The sequence below is a fragment of the Cibotium barometz genome, chromosome 3, assembly GCF_041138505.1.
Source record: "Cibotium barometz isolate CiBa-2024 chromosome 3, ASM4113850v1, whole genome shotgun sequence".
NCBI classification, from domain to species: domain Eukaryota; kingdom Viridiplantae; phylum Streptophyta; class Polypodiopsida; order Cyatheales; family Cibotiaceae; genus Cibotium; species Cibotium barometz.
This window is the reverse complement of record NC_141048.1, coordinates 18,540,748-18,559,084: the sequence shown is the minus strand read 5'-3', so window position 1 is coordinate 18,559,084 and position 18,337 is coordinate 18,540,748. Positions and strand designations below refer to the sequence as shown.

At 40.5% G+C, this 18,337-nt stretch overlaps 1 protein-coding gene across 1 annotated transcript; it reads right to left on the bottom strand.

The window, feature by feature from the left end:
- Window positions 1–1,303: 1,303 nt before the first annotated feature.
- Window positions 1,304–2,694, bottom strand: LOC147639795 (uncharacterized). The gene is made up of 2 exons (XM_086823978.1): window positions 1,597–2,694; window positions 1,304–1,557 (listed from the first exon to the last, which is right to left on the bottom strand). The coding sequence occupies exon 1, from the start codon at window positions 2,692–2,694 to the stop codon at window positions 1,804–1,806; it is 891 nt and encodes a 296-aa protein (XP_086680104.1). The 3' UTR covers window positions 1,304–1,557; window positions 1,597–1,803.
- Window positions 2,695–18,337: the final 15,643 nt, after the last annotated feature.

Genomic DNA, 18,337 nt, shown 5'->3' with positions numbered 1-18,337 from the left:
TATTCCTAGGAGAAGAGATATGGTTTGGTGTACAATTTGCTGCCAAAATCATACAAGCATAGGTGTCTAATGCTAAGGCCTAGACAATAATAATAGTGTGCTCATTATCAATGCCGTGGGAGTCATCATACAACCCATTATTGGTACCATGGAAACTAGGGACAGCCCCAAGGGAAACCTCAAGACTAGCCCTAGCTAGCACTTGAAGTAGGATACTCACATCTATTCCTACGAGAAGAGATATGGTTTGGTGTACAATTTGCTGCCAAAATCATACAAGCATAGGTGTCTAATGCTAAGGCCTAGACAATAATAATAGTGTGCTCATTATCAATGCCGTGGGAGTCATCATACAACCCATTATTGGTACCATGGAAACTAGGGACAATAACCTATAGTCCTGGCACCATTGCAACCACTAGTCTTAATACTCATACTAAATGCTTCTCAAACCGATGCATAATCTAGAACTTTATTAGAACCCAATATCGTGAGAGATATATACATACTGCCACTAATGCCATACCCACCTCTGGTATCACCATCCTAACTGGTTCCTCTTGGAACCGCACCAGTACAAGGATACTTGATGACTTTGCTAGGGCGGACTCAAAGTCACCAAGTATTGTTGTACTGGTGTGGACTCTTTGAGTCTGCACAAAGAGCCTACACCAGTGTACAATAATACTATGTGACTTTTCTAGCGTACTCAAAGAGTCCAGAACATGAGAGCTATGAGTCATATGAGCAATACAGTTCATATGAGCAATACAGTTCATATGGATACCTAGAGCACCTCCAACCATAGACTATACTCCTCTGTTTGATACCATGGTGTAACAAAGAGTGAGAGATCTTAATAATATGGCACCCATTCCATCTCTTCAATCTTTCCATCTTAAGGGCCTACCTACACTGTGTTGCCGAGTGTCCTCATAGAACCATCATAGCTAGTGCCCCAACTACATCCCCGAATCCAATGCCAAACCCAAATGTCATTCCATATAGAGGCACATGTTACAAGTTTGTATTCAAACATGCCCTTCAAGGATTGTCCCAAACAGAATGATAATCACCCCAGTTGGTAGAGTTACAGCATCAACCACTTCAACAAGCCTCAAATTATTAAGTGTACAAGGAGGATTTATTTATATAATCCCCCTTAAAGTCTCAAAACCAACAAGTCCAGGCAGGGAAATATCCAAGGTAACAAAGAAGCATAAGGCTCAAGCTTTGATCAAAGCCAACTACCCAAGACATTAGGAAGTGAATGGGGTCTTCTTGGGCCCTTTAATTTGTCAGAATATGCAGCGGAAATGATATCCAAACTTGGGTAGACAAGAGCAAGTAGACTGCAGAAAATAATCAGCACAAGAAACACAGAGAGATGTGTGTAAACTCTTCTCTATACACAAGATCCCGGAGATAACTGAATGAGAAAGTGGAGGAGGATGGGGGGCAATATATACAAGCCCATGAGTGCAGTCGGCCAGCTCTAAAAGAGGCCCACGACTGGACAAAACCCACGACTGCTGAAAAATAGCAGTCGGCCAGCATCTGATGCCCCATGCCTGCACAGAACAAGTCGGCCAGCACTCAGACAGCCCACGACTGATACAGATGCAGTCGGCCAGCTTCAGAGTGCTCCTGGCATCACCTGGCAGCCCTCCAGCCACTAGGAAAAAATGGGAAAAATAGGGAAAAAATACGGGGAGTGTGGAAAAATGATATACGGGCGGGCACACCCACAACAGAGGCCCTGGCGTATACAACTGGACAGGAGATGACTTCTAACACCCCCTCTCAGCTCCTGGCTGTGTAACCAACCACTGGGAGCTGGGGTGCCGCCTGAGCAAATCCTGAGAGCGACTTCGTGAAGAGGTCCACCGTACTGTCCTCCGTCGAACAGAACTCCAGCAAGATGTCATCAGCAACGATCTGTTCACGAACAAAGTGCCTCTGGATGACCATGGGTTCCTCCAATGGAAGCCCAAACCTGCCATGCAACCTCCTCCTGCTGCTCCGTAGAACTGCTCCTGGGCCTGAAGTAGATCCCCTCGTGTCCGGATCTCCTCCCCAAACCGAGTCACTCCAACCGCGGAGTCGGACTCCATCCAACAATCCCCCTCCTGTGTAAAAGAGTCTCTGATCCTTTGCATGCCGCAGAAACCACAGGAAACACGATCCTGCCTCCCAAAGAGACATCTGCAACCAAGAGCTCAACTGCCTCATCAGGAAGCTCCCGTCCAATCCGGTGTCCATCAACCAGATCAATGAACCATACAGCTTCTGAGTCACAGAGACATCACACTGCTCACAAGGATCAACACCTGTTACGGTGCACAAGCAAGTCCTGGAAACCTTCTGAAGACCACGCAAGGCCTTCTGAAACCTGTCACCCACCCCCTCTGAATCCGGAACCACAAAGCCTGGAGAAACCACCTCCTTCTGCAAGTAAGCACCTGTCACCTGCCTGGCTTTCCGAAAGGTCCCCGTGGAAAGAACATCCTCAACTACTGGAAGTTCTATGTCCCGAACACGACGAGACATCAGAGCATAAGTGACCTGTTCAGCTTCCTCTGACTTACGAACACGAGAACTACCAACATCAGTACTGGAAAGTTCCTGCCTACTGCTGCCATCTACTGGCAAGCTATCCACCACCTGGTCTCGGAAAGCCCGCTCCTGCAGCATATCCACACCTGAGTAGCTAATACCACACTGCCACTCATCACAATCTTGAGGACCTGGGAGAGAGAGTGCTGAAAGCCTGTAGACTCCATTCTCCACTCCACCTTCCCAAACCACTTGGCCTGTTGCTTTGTCCCGGAGAGCAACAAAATGCTCATCAAACTCCACCCGTACGCCAGTCTTGCAAACCTGATGCACTGACAACAGATGAAAACCAAGCGCCGGAACATACAACACCTGGGAGGAATGCTTCCCCCCTCTACCATCGGGAACTATCTCCATCCTGCCCTCACTGTGAACTGGGATAGTGGACGTATCCCCAGTAAGAATATGACCAGAACACTTGCAGAGATCCTGTAAACCGGAACGGGAAGGAGTCATGTGCCTGGAAGCACCACTATCGAGAATCCACTCCCGAGTATCCGTTGCGGAGAGTCCTCCAATCTCCTCCCTGCCTGAAGAAAATGAAGCATCGGTGTCCATCACCTCCAGGTGCACAAAAGCCGGAGTCTTCATGATTGCTGAGGAGTCTTCACCCTTCTCGGTCTTCCGCTTGGGACACTGCCTCCAGTAGTGGCCTTTCTCGCCACAATCATTACAGGTCCTCTCTGCCTTTAGTTTCTCGCGGTCAGCATCGGACATCTTCTCAGAAGACTTCTCCGATGAAGCCTTCCCCTTGCCCGAGTTACGGCCTTTCGACCGTTGGCCAGTAAAGGCCTCCGAACCTCCACCCTGAGGAGGGTTCGTGAATCGTTCCTCCTGGTCCAAGACCATTGGCACAAGCTCCTCCCAAGTAATGGTGCTGAGCCTGCCACTCGTGATCAACGAGGAATAGAAAGCGGAATACTGACCAGGCAAGTGGGAAAGTAACGTGATGGCCATATCTTCGGACGATATCTCTTTCCCAGCATGAAGGACTTCCTGCTGAAGGGCCTGCAGCTTGTTAATGTGTTCCCGCATCGTCGAAGACTTTGCAGGGTTCATAACCCGCATCTGCACTTCCAAGGATATCCGCTTCATGGGTGACACCCTGTTGTACAAAGAAGCCAAGTGCTCCCATATGCCTCTCGCCAGCGTCATGTGCTTCACATGGTTGATCACCTGTGGTGTGCAATTGAGGAATATAAACGACCGGACCCTGGCGTTGACACGGTCCCACATTTGTGCCTGTGCCTCTCGGTCCTTCTTCGTCGATAACAACTCCCCTTCCTCAGCTTCCGGCCTTGGCACCCCTTTGATAATAAAATGAGCAAGATAATATGACTCCAAAACTGACTCCATCATGACCTTCCAGATGCCGTAATTGGACCCGTCCAACTGCCGATCCACTGGGAACGTGGGGAGAGTCGGAATCTTCACGTGCTTCTCAGCCATCTCGATTAAATCAGCCATCTCGGAGAGTAACCTGAAAGCGTGGGTGGGTGGGTGGGAAAAATCTGAAAATCAGAATATATGCAAGTGGTTGTCTAGCCTCTTTGCCCGCCTTCCTCTTGCACCTTCACTTCCCGTTCAGCCCGAAACAGTCCACCGATCAGCAACCTGTTGCTCCCCCTCTTGCTCAGAAAAACGCCCAAGATCTCCTAGAGCCTAGGGCTCTGATACCATGTCAGAATATGCAGCGGAAATGATATCCAAACTTGGGTAGACAAGAGCAAGTAGACTGCAGAAAATAATCAGCACAAGAAACACAGAGAGATGTGTGTAAACTCTTCTCTATACACAAGATCCCAGAGATAACTGAATGAGAAAGTGGAGGAGGATGGGGGGCAATATATACAAGCCCATGAGGGCAGTCGGCCAGCTCTAAAAGAGGCCCACGACTGGACAAAACCCACGACTGCTGAAAAATAGCAGTCGGCCAGCATCTGATGCCCCATGCCTGCACAGAACAAGTCGGCCAGCACTCAGACAGCCCACGACTGATACAGATGCAGTCGGCTAGCTTCAGAGTGCTCCTGGCATCACTTGGCAGCCCTCCAGCCACTAGGAAAAAATGGAAAAAATAGGGAAAAAATACGGGGAGTGTGGAAAAATGATATACGGGCGGGCACACCCACAACAGAGGCCCTGGTGTATACAACTGGACAGGAGATGACTTCTAACATAATTTGCCCAAGCTTAATCAAGGTGATTAAGGAATAGCCAAATGGGGGGTTGCCATGTGGACTGAAATGTTGGGTTTTTAAGAGAGGTGTAAGAGTGGTCAAAGGGTGCACTTTTTCCCCAAAAAGGGAGGGGGGCAATTTTACAATTTTCAGACCTCCATAACTTCTACATACAAGCTCCGATTTGAGCGGAGATTACAGATCCGTAATCTACGCATCAAGAGCTTTCCATAGATATGTTACATGATATGGTTTTATCCGCTAGATTTTAAATTTCATTTTCCTCCCAAAATTCAAATTCGAATAAAGTAGCCGTTTTGAAGCTTCTAATTAGAAAACGTTTCTTCTTAAGAGAAAAGTTTTGACTCCCTTAAACTGCCAAATAAAAGGGCCCAAGAAGCCTTCCATTGAGGTCCTAATGGCTGGAGGCACAAGCCCCAAAGACTGTAGTAGCCTGTAAAAAGACTAATAAACCAAAACCAAAGATGTACAAGAAGAAGACCTTGAATAGCATGTGGCAAATATGGCTCCAACAGTGTTGTTGATCACATAAGGCTCAAGCTTTGATCAAAGCCAACTACCCAAGAGCTGGAGGCACAAGCCCCAAAGGCTATAGTAGCCTGTAAGAAGACTAATAAACCAAAACCAAAGATGTACAAGAAGAAGACCTTGAATAGCATGTGGCAAATATGGCTCCAACAGTGTTGTTGATCACTCCAATTCATGCTGGAAGCTAACACAAGGCCTAATGATCTATGTGAACCTCAAAGTCATGCCCATAGAGAAAATGCTTCCAATGCTTTACGGTTTGCAGCACCATGAGGAGCTCCCGATCATAGACCGAGTACTATTTTGCAAGAATCATCTTAGGGAACATGTAAGAAATTAGATGCCCATTCTATTTCAAGATCTCTCCAATAGCAATGTTACTTGCATCGGTGCTCACCTAGAATGGGTCATCCTAGGAGGCTATACTGCTAAGCAAGGAGCCTCGTATAATGCAACCTTAAGGGCCTTGAAAGCTTGTAAGCCATGAGGGATCATGTAAATATGTTACCTCCAAATCTTGACACCTTTTAACAAATCAGTAACAACTGCCCCGTGAGACATCAAAAAACTTGTCGATGTGGGTGTAATATGCATGGCAAATGCCCACAAATGACCGAATATCATAAGTGGTTTTTTTAAGGTCTCCCAATTTATGACATTTTCCACCTTTATGAGATCTAATCAAATTCCTTCGACACTGATTATATATCTAATGTAATGAACTTCCTATAGATAAAACTCTAATTTTTTCTCATTGACATATAGCTCAATACTTTCCAACAATTTCATCACTTTCTCTATGTCAATGTTGTGTTAATCTTCCATAGCTAAAACAATTATTCATCTCACACACTTGCCAATCAAGTCCCCAAATGCACGCATCATCATGCAGTGAAATGTAGCTCGGGCACCAAAGGCATGACCACAAACTCATGTGGGCCTATTTACTTCGAAATGCGATTTTTGGGTGTCCCTATCCAACAATCCATACCTAATCATTACCCACTTTTAGGTCACTCTTCAAAAACACCTTAGCTCCACTTAGCCTCTCTAATATATGTAGTCAATCGAAGATATTAGGAACTTACTTTTGATCATCAGCTTGTTGAGAGCACAATAGTCTATGCAAAGTCACGACGAGGACCCATCCTTTTTTAACAAAAACAATCGAGGCTGCAAAGGAGACACACTAGAGCATATGAAACCAAATTGCAACAATTTGTGGAGTTGATGGTCCAAGTCCGTTTACATGGCCTTGCTAAGAAAATATGGAAACTTGCTCAGGGATTTGGAACCAAGCAGGAGCTCAATTTTTTGGTCCTCCGGTCTAGATGGGGGGAGCTTAGGAGAAAGGTTGTCCCAAAAAAAGATCTTCTCAAACTAGTCATGCAGGGCCTTGTACTTCTCAAAAACAGTCATTTACAAACAGTCACAAAATACAGTTTCTATAACAAACTCTCGTCTTTCCACATTATCCACTCTCGAACCACATTACTTATTCCACATTCCATTCAATGTGTACTCATTCTCATCCATTCACTCATATAGACTACACATTATTTCACATACACCTTCACATTCATTATTCTACATACATATCCATGTTCGTACGTCCACATCATACTTCCAATTTCACATTCATACATACGCATCTACATGCATACATCCACATCTACATTCATACATCCATACTTCCATTTCCACTTCCACACATCCACATTCACATTCATACATCCACATTCACATGCATACATCCATTTTCACATCCTCATTCATACATCCACATCCGTATCTACATCCATACATCCACATCCACATCTTCATTCACATTCACATCCATACATCCACGTCTACATACATACATCCATTTTCACATCCTCATTCATACATCCACATCCACATACATACATACACATCCGTATCTACATCCATACATCCACATCCACATCCATATTCACATTCATACATACACATCTACATGCATACATCCACATCCACATTCATACATCCACACTTCCATTTCCACATCCACACATCCATATTCACATTCATACATCCATATCTACATTCATACATCTATATTACATCCATTCACGCCCTAACACATCCCATATACATCTTATCCCATCAGATACACTCTCTACCTCATCCCATACACATCTTAACACATCCTAACTCATCTTAACACATTCTATCAAATCTCATACACCTCTTATCATATCCTATCACATCTCATACACATCTTATCACATCTTTTCACATCTCATACACCTCTTATCACATCCTATCACTTCCCATACGCATCTTATCACATCTCATACACCTCTTATCACATCTTATCACATTTCATATCTTTTTATAGAATACAAGAGAATTCTTATATTTGATATAAGATTTCTCTACACATTTATTTATGCATAAATTCCATTTAAGGAGACTAACATTTTTGAAATAAAAATCAATCTTTTATGCATCTTCCTATGCATAAATTCATTTTAAATGAAAATGACACTTTTGAATTAAAATTCCATCTCTTATGCATCTTCCTATGCATAAACTCAATTTAGATGAGAATTGACACTTTTGAATTAAAAATCCATCTTTTATGCATCTTCCTATGCATAAATTCAATTTGGATGAGAATAACACTTTTGAATTGAAATTCCATTTTTTTATGCATCTTCCTATACATAAATTCAATTTAGATGAGAATGACACTTTGAATTTAAAAATCAATCTTTTATGCATCTTCTTATGCATAAATTCAATTTGGTAGGAATTACACTTTTAGAATAAAAGAATTTCTCTTATGCATCTAAGTTATGCATAAAATCCATTTATGATGAAAATCACACTTTTAGTATAAAAAGAATATCTTTTATGCATACCTCTATACATGAAATCCAATATGATAAAAGTAACACTTTTACAATAAAATAATCAACTTTTATGCATACCTCTATGCATGAAATCCAAATATGATAAAAGTCACACTTTTACAATAAAATAATCAACTTTTATGCATACCTCTATGCATGAAATCCAAATATGATAAAAGTCAAACTTTTACAATAAAATAATCAACTTTTATGCATACCTCTATGCATGAAATCCAAATATGATAAAAGTCACACTTTTATAATAAAATAATCGACTTTTATGCATACCTCTATGCATGAAATCCAAATATGATAAAAGTCACACTTTTATAATAAAATAATCGACTTTTATGCATACCTCTATGCATGAAATCCAAATATGATAAAAGTCACACTTTTATAATAAAATAATCGACTTTTATGCATACCTCTATGCATGAAATCCAAATATGATAAAAGTCACACTTTTATAATAAAATAATCGACTTTTATGCATACCTCTATGCATGAAATCCAAATATGATAAAAGTCACACTTTTATAATAAAATAATCGACTTTTATGCATACCTCTATGCATGAAATCCAAATATGATAAAAGTCACACTTTTATAATAAAATAATCGACTTTTATGCATACCTCTATGCATGAAATCCAAATATGATAAAAGTCACACTTTTATAATAAAATAATCGACTTTTATGCATACCTCTATGCATGAAATCCAAATATGATAAAAGTAATACTTTTATAATAAAATAATCGACTTTTATGCATACCTCTATGCATGAAATCCAAATATGATAAAAGTAACACTTTTATATTAAAATAATCGACTTTTATGCATACCTCTATGCATGAAATCTAATTATGATAAAAGAAACACTTTTATATTAAAATAATTAACTTTTATGCATACCTCTATGCATGAAATCCAAATATGATAAAAGAAATACTTTTATATTAAAATAATCAACTTTTATGCATACCTCTATGTATGAAATCCAAATATGATAAAAGAAACACTTTTATATTAAAATAATAATTCTTTTATGCATACCTCTATGCATGAAATCCAAATATGATAAAAGTAACACTTTTACAATAAAATAATCATCAATTATGCATAACATAAAAATCAATTTCTCCATGATTACAATAAAATTCTTTCAATTAATCTAGGATGATAATTCCTAGAATATGGTAGGAAGTTCTCTTTTCATGCTTTGAATGAAATTATTTTATGTGTAATTTTTATAAAAATTTTGCCATAGCTCCGCTCTACTATGACTGATAAATCTCAATTTATTTTGAAGGATAAAGCTTATCATTAAGGGAATGATTAGAATGATCCCTAATTAGATCATTAACCCAATAATGGATTGAATCATCAATATTCATGAAATACATAAACTAAAAGCATAGAAAAAAGCCATTAATTTGACCTCAAGCATAGATTAATCTTGGATTAAGGAAAAGCTTTATGAAAAGCTTCATTAGGATTGAGAATGGGTCATGAGTATGACCATTTCTTGAGTGAGAGAAAGAAATTACATAAAAACCATTAGAATTAAGCATAAATGGAAATTTATATAATTCTTTACTATCATTAATCAATTAACTTCAATAGCATTCATCAAATTATGTAATTCTTCACTACCATTCATCAATTAACTTCAATAGCATTCAAAAACCATTCCAATTAAGCTTCTCAAGCTTGAGAGGGGTTGAGAAGAGAGAAACATTGAGAAATTATAGAAAAGATCAAAATTCACCAATTACCTTACAAATTGCTTGATTCTTTATTCACGGTAGAGGCCCCCAACCAATAAATTAGTTTAGTATGTTGATGGAGCCACCAATGGGGATTGAAGAAAGAGAGAAGCTCCAATTTTCCCAATTTGGAGAGAATTTTAGAGAATAGAAGAAATTAGCATTATTTCAGCATAACTTTAGTATAGTAAAATTCTCCTCTTTTTTTCAAAGGACTCATGTTCTATTTATAGGAGAGGAAAGATCTAACCAAAGCTAACTGAATTCTAGAATTTTTTAGATTCAGTTTGGTTGAATTTGGACTAGATTTGGACCTAGTTTAGTTACTTTTTGATTCGATTTTGATTTGGTTTGGTTCAAGAGAGAGGAGAGATAAAAATATCACATTATTTTTTAGTTTAAAACTCATTCAAGCATGTGAAGTATGCACCTCCTTTAAGGGACTCCCCTTCCTTACATATGTGTCAAAATGGAATCATTATACCCAAAATATCTCATATTTTTGATATTACTCATAGTTTCTTACTAATATACCTTGTACATAGTCAACTCTTCAGCTTATGTGAGCATTTACTCATTTTTAAAAATTTTCTTTTACAAATTGGATTTATCTCCTCCCCACACATGGATTGATCCTATTGGCCCACAGGAACCTTAATTGGACCATAATCTAAAAATTTCTGAAAATCTAGACCCTTAGGCTACCAACTGCACATTGGAAAGTTCTTTTTGAATTTCTGTTTCAGGAAAATTCATTTTAATAAGATGAGATATTTTTCTATCCAAAAATATTCAAAATTTGAATATTCTCTCTCTAGAATATTTTCTCTCTCTATGCCAAAACAGGCAGAGACAAGATCTTTTATATTTCTGAAGAGGGGATTGATTACAGGGGAAGATGTTGGACATCTTGAGAGGCTGGGGAGGAATCTTACAACTATGTTAAGAGAAGAAGAAAGAAATTACCAAGAAGGCATCATCATTGCAAAATAAAGTGTCCCACGAAGACACCACTGTAGAGAAGAAAGTGTCCGGACCCAAAGACACAACAAAAGAAAAAATGCTTCTATAAATCACAAATATACTCCTTTGAGAGTTAATGGAGCAAAATAGGTTACTTGGGCTATAGCTACAACAAGCAAAAGAAGCAAAAGAAAAAAAAGAACAACCAAAGGAGCAAGCAGGGTTCCCAAGATTTTCAGCACATGCTTCTTCTCATGGAGCAACAAAGAAGATGGGCACTTGATGAGGCACAACAAAGAGAGGAATCCAGATGCATGGAGGCTAAAGAACGATGCCAAGCAAAACCCACGGCATCTGAAAACCAACATAAGCTAGATCAAGAAGCCATGCAACTCTAACATCAACAGTTGCTAGCAATCCGATAGGCCAGTCTTATGGCAACTCTTCCCAAAATGGCACCTGGTCCTAATACCTCATTCGATCCTTCGACCTTCATCATACGAGCTCAACTAAATTTCAAAAAGTATGATGTTATGTGTGATCATTAAGCAGTTACATAGTTTATTCACCAATTTGTTGCATATTTTCCTTTACCTAAAGCTTCAAATCCACAAGACAAAGTCCATCTGACATCTCACCTCTCCTCACAGGAGAAGTCGTTTTGTAGCATTGGTCAAGTCTTCATTTAGACCTAACCACAGGCACGACCCATTACATATGGGAGACTTTTATGTCAAACTTCAAAGAAATATTCCTTCCACCCTAGTACATGACCAATTTGGAGAATAAGTTTTACAAACTCTCCTGAAATGGGTTATCCATGTTGACCTATTCGAATAAGGTCATCACCATGGCACAACACCAATTGGGGAAGATAATAAAAAGCTGAAGTAGTTTCTCCAAGGGGTTAGATATGAACATAAAGTGTCCTATTTGTAATTTCAAGCCTCAACCTTATGATTGGGCTTTGACTCTTAGCACAAAATCAAGAGATCATGCTGAAGGGGAAGGTAAGCATCTAGTCCAATCCCAAACCCCAATAGCAGTCTTCATCCCAGCACAGCAGCCGGGTATTCAAAAACAATAGAGACATGAAGCTTGAACCATGCTCTAGGCTAAAATGTAGGTTATGGCCAAGATTTGGAATCATGGAGAAAGCCCCATAGCTCACAAAGATCAAACAAAGAGGAGGGGGAAGAAGAAAATATTTTGGATTAAGGACACTATAAGTCTCACAGGCAGCAGCTCAGGCACACCAAGTAAACCACATAGGCTAACCATAAAAAGATACCTTAGGAGAAGGTCAAGGAGGGCATTACTAGAGATTATCTTCATCCAGAGGAGAAAAAGCACTACCAAACAGAGAATTGTTATTTTTTCTATCATCAAGTAGGCTAGGTAAGTTAGGATTGCACTAAGTGGTAGGCTTATAAAGCCACCAAAGCATCCTCCTCTATAGTGGTTGCCCATTGAAGCTTATAAAGCCACCAAAGCATCCTCCTCTACACTAAGTAGGTCAGGATAAGAAGGATTGCACTAAGTGGTAGGCTTATAAAGCCACCAAAGCATGCTCCTCTACAATAGCTACCCGCTGAAGCTACATCCACCCATCCATCGTCAAATGCAAATGACATACAACTATTACCCTCTTTGAATCTAGTACCCCCAGTGGTATTGGATGAGTGATAAGCATGAGGGAAATGTGGAAGGGTAGACAAAATCTCTCATCCATGCTTACATATCTCCATAGTTGCCTATGAAGATGAGCTACTTAGTGTCTCGTAAGCTTAGTCGTGGACTAGTCCACATCTAGTCTCCACACACATATCACTCATAAAAATCAACAGCTTGAGTTTAATATTCAAAAGGCCACATTCAAGCAATATTTTATTATTTCACCACTTCTAGGATGTGACATGATTCTCGATACCCAATGGTTTTGAGAGCATGTGCCCATTCCTAATTGGTAGCAGCATGACACCTTGACAATTGTTGACGATTTACATGAGCTCGTTATAATCCGCGGGGATAGGAGCATTCAAGGAATCCCTCTCATTTCACATATGTAGGCCCAGAGAGCTCTCAAAAACGTAGCTCAGCGTGCATTGATTTATGCATGCACCCAATAGTCTGTTTTTTAACCAAAAATCCCCTTAGAAAAGAAGCTGGTAGGTCTCCTTCCAAAGTTCAACGAGCGAGCGACATCATGTTGAGGGATGATCTCCCACCACAGCTCCCCACTCTCTCGTCGCCCGTCGTAAGGAGGATCATCACATTGAGTTGGTCCCTATCGGGATAGAGCCTCCTAGTAAGTTCCCTTATCGCTTTTCGAAGGTATTGGAGGGTAAACTAGAACAATAGTTATCTCAGTTACTTTGGGCTAGATTCATCTGCCCATCATCCTCGACGTTTGTTGCACCCATTTTATTCATGCAAAAGAAAGATAAGACTACATGTTAATGTCTGGATTATAGGGCACTCAACAAGGTCACAATCAAGAATAAGTTCCCAATGCCTAGAATAGAGTATATTTTGGAGAATCTTAATGGTGTTAAATATTTTTCAAAAATAGACCTCAAGAGTGGCTATCACCAAGTCTGCATTTTTACAGCCGAATCTACAAATGGCTTTTCAGACTCAACATGGCCATTACAAGCTCATGGTAATGCCATTTGGCCTCACTAATGCACCAATGGCATTTAACAAAATGATGTCTCAGGTATTTATGGAGCTTCTTAGGAATTGTGTATTCATCTTCTTGGATGATATACTCATCTTTTCTACCACACAGCATAGTAGCATGAGCGGGATGTGGAGAAGGTCTTGCAACTTTTGCAAGACCATAAGCTCTACATTAACGAAAAGAAGAGCGCATTTGGTCTCTTAGAGGTTCATTATCTCCATACGTTATCAACGAGTCTAGTATTCATTTGGACATCAATAAGGTGCAAGCTATATTGGATTGGGACGTACCTAAGATTGCCCAGGAAATCAAATCAATTGAGGGTCTTTACCAAGCCTACATCACCCACATGGATAATTGTTTTGACGTTGCAGCACCTCTTATAGATTTACTCAAGGGCATGAAGACATGTCACCACAAAAAGTGTTCGCTATGGGCAAAGCACTTGAAGCCTTCCACGCATTACAGAAAGTGGCCTCACAAGCACCACTCCTCAAGTTGGCATCATGGGTGACCCATTTGAGATTATCACCAACACTAGCAAACTAGCCATCAGTGCTATTTTATAGCAAGATAGCAGACAATGCCTTGCTCTACAGTCACAAGTTGAATGATGCCGAAAAGAATTATTCAATTTATGACAAAGAGCTTTTAGGGGTGATTGTCATTCTTAAGCATAGGAAACCTTTCCTTTACTTTGGGACTAAGTTGCAGTTGCCTATTGCTTTCATACACAGAGAGATGGCCAAAATAAATAAATAATTGGTTGGCCTTCGACGTTCTCAAATCATACTGCCATGACAAGCAATCAAAGTGGAAACAGTATCTTCCACTGTTGGTGCAGGTAATCCTCAAGGATACTCATTCATCTAGCATTGGCAAGACTCCATATATGAGGTAGCATTTGGTTTGTCGTTTCTCCTCACTTCTTATGAGAATTGTATCACCAATCATTGGATCCCAACAAGATGATAAAGACATTCTCAAAGATCATTGAGTTAGTGAAGGGGCACTTAACCAAAAAACAAGAACCATACACTAGACAAGCTAACAAGTCTTGCAAAGATGTTAACTACAAGATGGAAGATTGGGTATTTCTCTACATCATGAAGCAACAATTAATGCAAGGGGACAAGTAGTGTCCCAAGCTTTCTTTCCAAAGTTTCAGTCCATTCCCTATTGTAAGAAGCTTAGTGATCGCCATGAAGTTGAAATTGGCACACAATTAGACTATGCATGGTCTTCCACGTCTCTTGGTTAGAGCGGTATGTATGACCATCCTTACAAGAGGTTTAATGAGCAATAGCATGAAATTGGCACACAATTAGACTATGCATGGTCTTCCACGTCTCTTGGTTAGAGCGGTATGTATGACCATCCTTACAAGAGGTTTAATGAGCAATAGCCATGAAGTTGAAATTGGCACACAATTAGACTATGCATGGTCTTCCACGTCTCTTGGTTAGAGCGGTATGTATGACCATCCTTACAAGAGGTTTAATGAGCAATAGCATGAAGTGGTTGACAAATCAGAAGTCATCACGAGCCCGAGCAAGTTCTCCTCCATAAGTGGAAGCATGGTTCCAATCGAAGAATCAGCTAGTTCTATACAAAGTTCAAGGACTGAGGCACACAAGAAGCCGTTTGGCTAGACGAGGATTTCTTCTAAGAGATCCCCAGTTAATTGTGGACTACATGCAACTAACTTCCAAGATAAGGAGGGTGCAGTGTGACACATTAGCTCATCAACAATGCTATACTTCTACATAGATTTAGTGCCTATCTTTAGAAATATTTGTCATATGTCGTGACCCCATTGTGAGCCCAATCCAAGACATGTCATGCATGAGCTACGAAGGTCCATCTCCTAGCCTTAGGTGTTCAAGGTCAATCCCTTAACCCACTTGGGGAATAAGATTTTAGGCCATCTGAGGTTAGGGCATGAGAACTCAATCCTTTAAGAGCATACACAAAGTAGAAAACAACATACATAGGTATTAAGGTACTAGGCCAGTCCAGGAAAGGCTAGCCTATGAACCTTGGGCTTGTGGGAAAAACCATAGGCCACACCTCATAGGCATATAAGTTCTTTAGGCTTCTGTCTTGCCAGCCTATCTAATGATGGGTAGCTAGCTACGTGATGTAACAACAGTCAACCACCACCATTTAATGCTAATTTATTTAAGTCATGGTGGGTTTTTTAATCAGGTCGAAGAGAAACCACCGACCATAGCAACTTAAGAGGGTATAAAAGAAACCTCTAGGCTATTGCATAATCTATCTCATAAATCATTATTTTAGCCCCAGAAACAGTGTAGATATGTGTGCCTAAAGACCTTGGCCTTTTGCAACTATCAGCCAAGCACCTAGTGCTTCAATCTCCATAGGTAGCCCTGAAGATTGCTTCAATAGTCAACCTTCAATAGTGCATCTCCCTCAGCAAATCTGTGTGTTGTTATGGGCTACCACACCTCCAAGAGGGAACTCAATGCATTCACCTTAGGGAAGAGCAATAGAACACAACTGTCATAGGGCAATTACCAATGCTTCGAACTTATGTCCCTTGAGGCCTCCAAGCCCACTTGAGAAGCTCCACCTCCATGCTATCACCGTAGAGTCGCTCGCACCACCACATAAGGAAATCACTCTCTCTCTCACTCCTCAACACAAGCATGCAACATACAAGTATAAAAGAGGCACAAGTGCTAGAATGCTCTCTCTCTTAAAGAAGGCCTTGGATGGCCTTCTCTCAATATCTCTCTCAAGACACAAACAAAAGCTTTCAATAGCACAAGGGGGGATTGTGTCCATTCATTATGAGAAAATGCCTTATATACAATTGGCCCTTATCCACACTTGGGCGCCCAAAACTTACTTAAAGAAGGCCTTGGATGGCCAATATCTCATAATGTATAACTTTTATAGTGCCTTTGCATGACACTTATTAATGTTCTCAAATGGAGGAGCATATTTGTTAATCCAAAATGAGATTAACATCCCCCCTACCTGATGTAGGTTCTGCCCTTAGAACCTGTTAAATACCTGGTCGCCGAACTCATGACGATAGAAGTTACGGCGTGATTGAATCTTTTTTAGGGTTCTTCTAAATGTCGAGTGTGATCTCCAGAACCCGGTGTCGACCATGTCTTTGAATGTGACATGCATATAGGCTAGAAGACACCTTAGGCGATGATAATACAACATTATGCCTTTGTTATAGGGTCCTTGATTCATGTCAAACTGCAGTTGCTCGGCATCATACCCATCATACCATTCCTTGGGTTGATCTATCAGGACCACGAGCAATTTTAGGAATCGAATGCTAGCCACTATTGTCGGGTTCGCGATACAGCGCCATGCCTATATCCAATTCAGCATCGGCTTCCTTTGCTCTCCTATATCTTGAAATGTGGCTGGCATGAAGATGGGAAAGTCATAACATACATGTGAATCCCATTTCTTGGCCTCTTGAAAATCCAAAGGTGTCCATCTTCTCTTCAGTGGCATGTACAAGGGATCCACTCTTTGAGTTGGTGGCGCACACATATATTCAGGGCTATATTCTAAGATTGTGAGGTACTCTTTTCTCCAATCTGGCTGGATGCCAAAATCCTCCAGTTTGGGGTTTGCATCATCTGTTATAATTGTTGTGTACCCCCCTCTTGTGTGGATTGGATGAGTCTTCCTCTATCTGCGGGCAGTAATTGATCATAAACGTCACCATTCTTATTTACAATAGATCGACCAATTGTGGATTTGCTAACTTGGTGTGCCATGCCACGTTAGACCATAAAATGCCCTCTCCAACCAAAGGTAGGAGCTCTTCTAATTCCGGTTGAGGTGCTCAGAGAGGGTACGGTACATAGAGTTGCTTTGTCAGTGTGACATCTGAGTATGCTGCTGGTAAAATCTGCCGAGTTGGTTCAAAGGGTGTTATTTACATTAACACCTTGAACATAAGTTTTGGCTTTAGCAGTGGATTCCCAACTCTTATGAATCCTTCATACTCTACAGCAGACAAGGACTTCAGAATAGTATCATCAATAAAAGATTCAATGGTGTCTTGTGGGAGAGTGTGACGTACCTCCTGAGTTTGTTGTGGGGGAGACGGGTCAGGTGCTGGTACCTCCTCGGGGGGGCAGCAGTGTTAGTGGGAAATTCTAAGGGTTGAGAAGGGAGAGTAGAAAAAATACAGTCTGCTTAAGACTTGTCAGTAGGCAGAGCATTAGGATACGGATTAAGTAATTTATTGGCGACATTAGAATACATGGGGTAAGTAGGGTTAAATAATGAACTTGAAATTTCTTCCTTACCATGGCCTGAACTTGGGGGTGGGTGGCTAGGTTTGTGGAGTTTCATAAAATCTTGAAGCTCAGTTATATCCTCAGTATTTATGTTAGGATACTCAATATGTGTTTTATCAAAAGTGTAAAGGATGTTGGTTAAAATTACTTCTAGATGCTTGTAGATATTATGTCAGTTTTAGAATACCAAAAGGATGATATAAAGAGGATTCACATAGGTTTAAGTGTTGGTGAGTATTGTATACCTCTAGTCACCCATGGCTTATGATCCATTGATAACTTTGGGCTACAACCTCGTAGTTGGCCGGTGTGTCAAGAATATCATCTAGAAAAAATAGGTCTAATTTATCGACGTTGTTGTCTAGGATTTCAAAGTTCTAGAGCACCCGAC

What these genes read in the sequence shown, in the direction of transcription:
- LOC147639795 (XM_086823978.1), bottom strand. Translation starts at nt 2,694, where the DNA reads ATGCTGCAGGAGCGGGCTTTCCGAGACCAGGTGGTGGATAGCTTGCCA.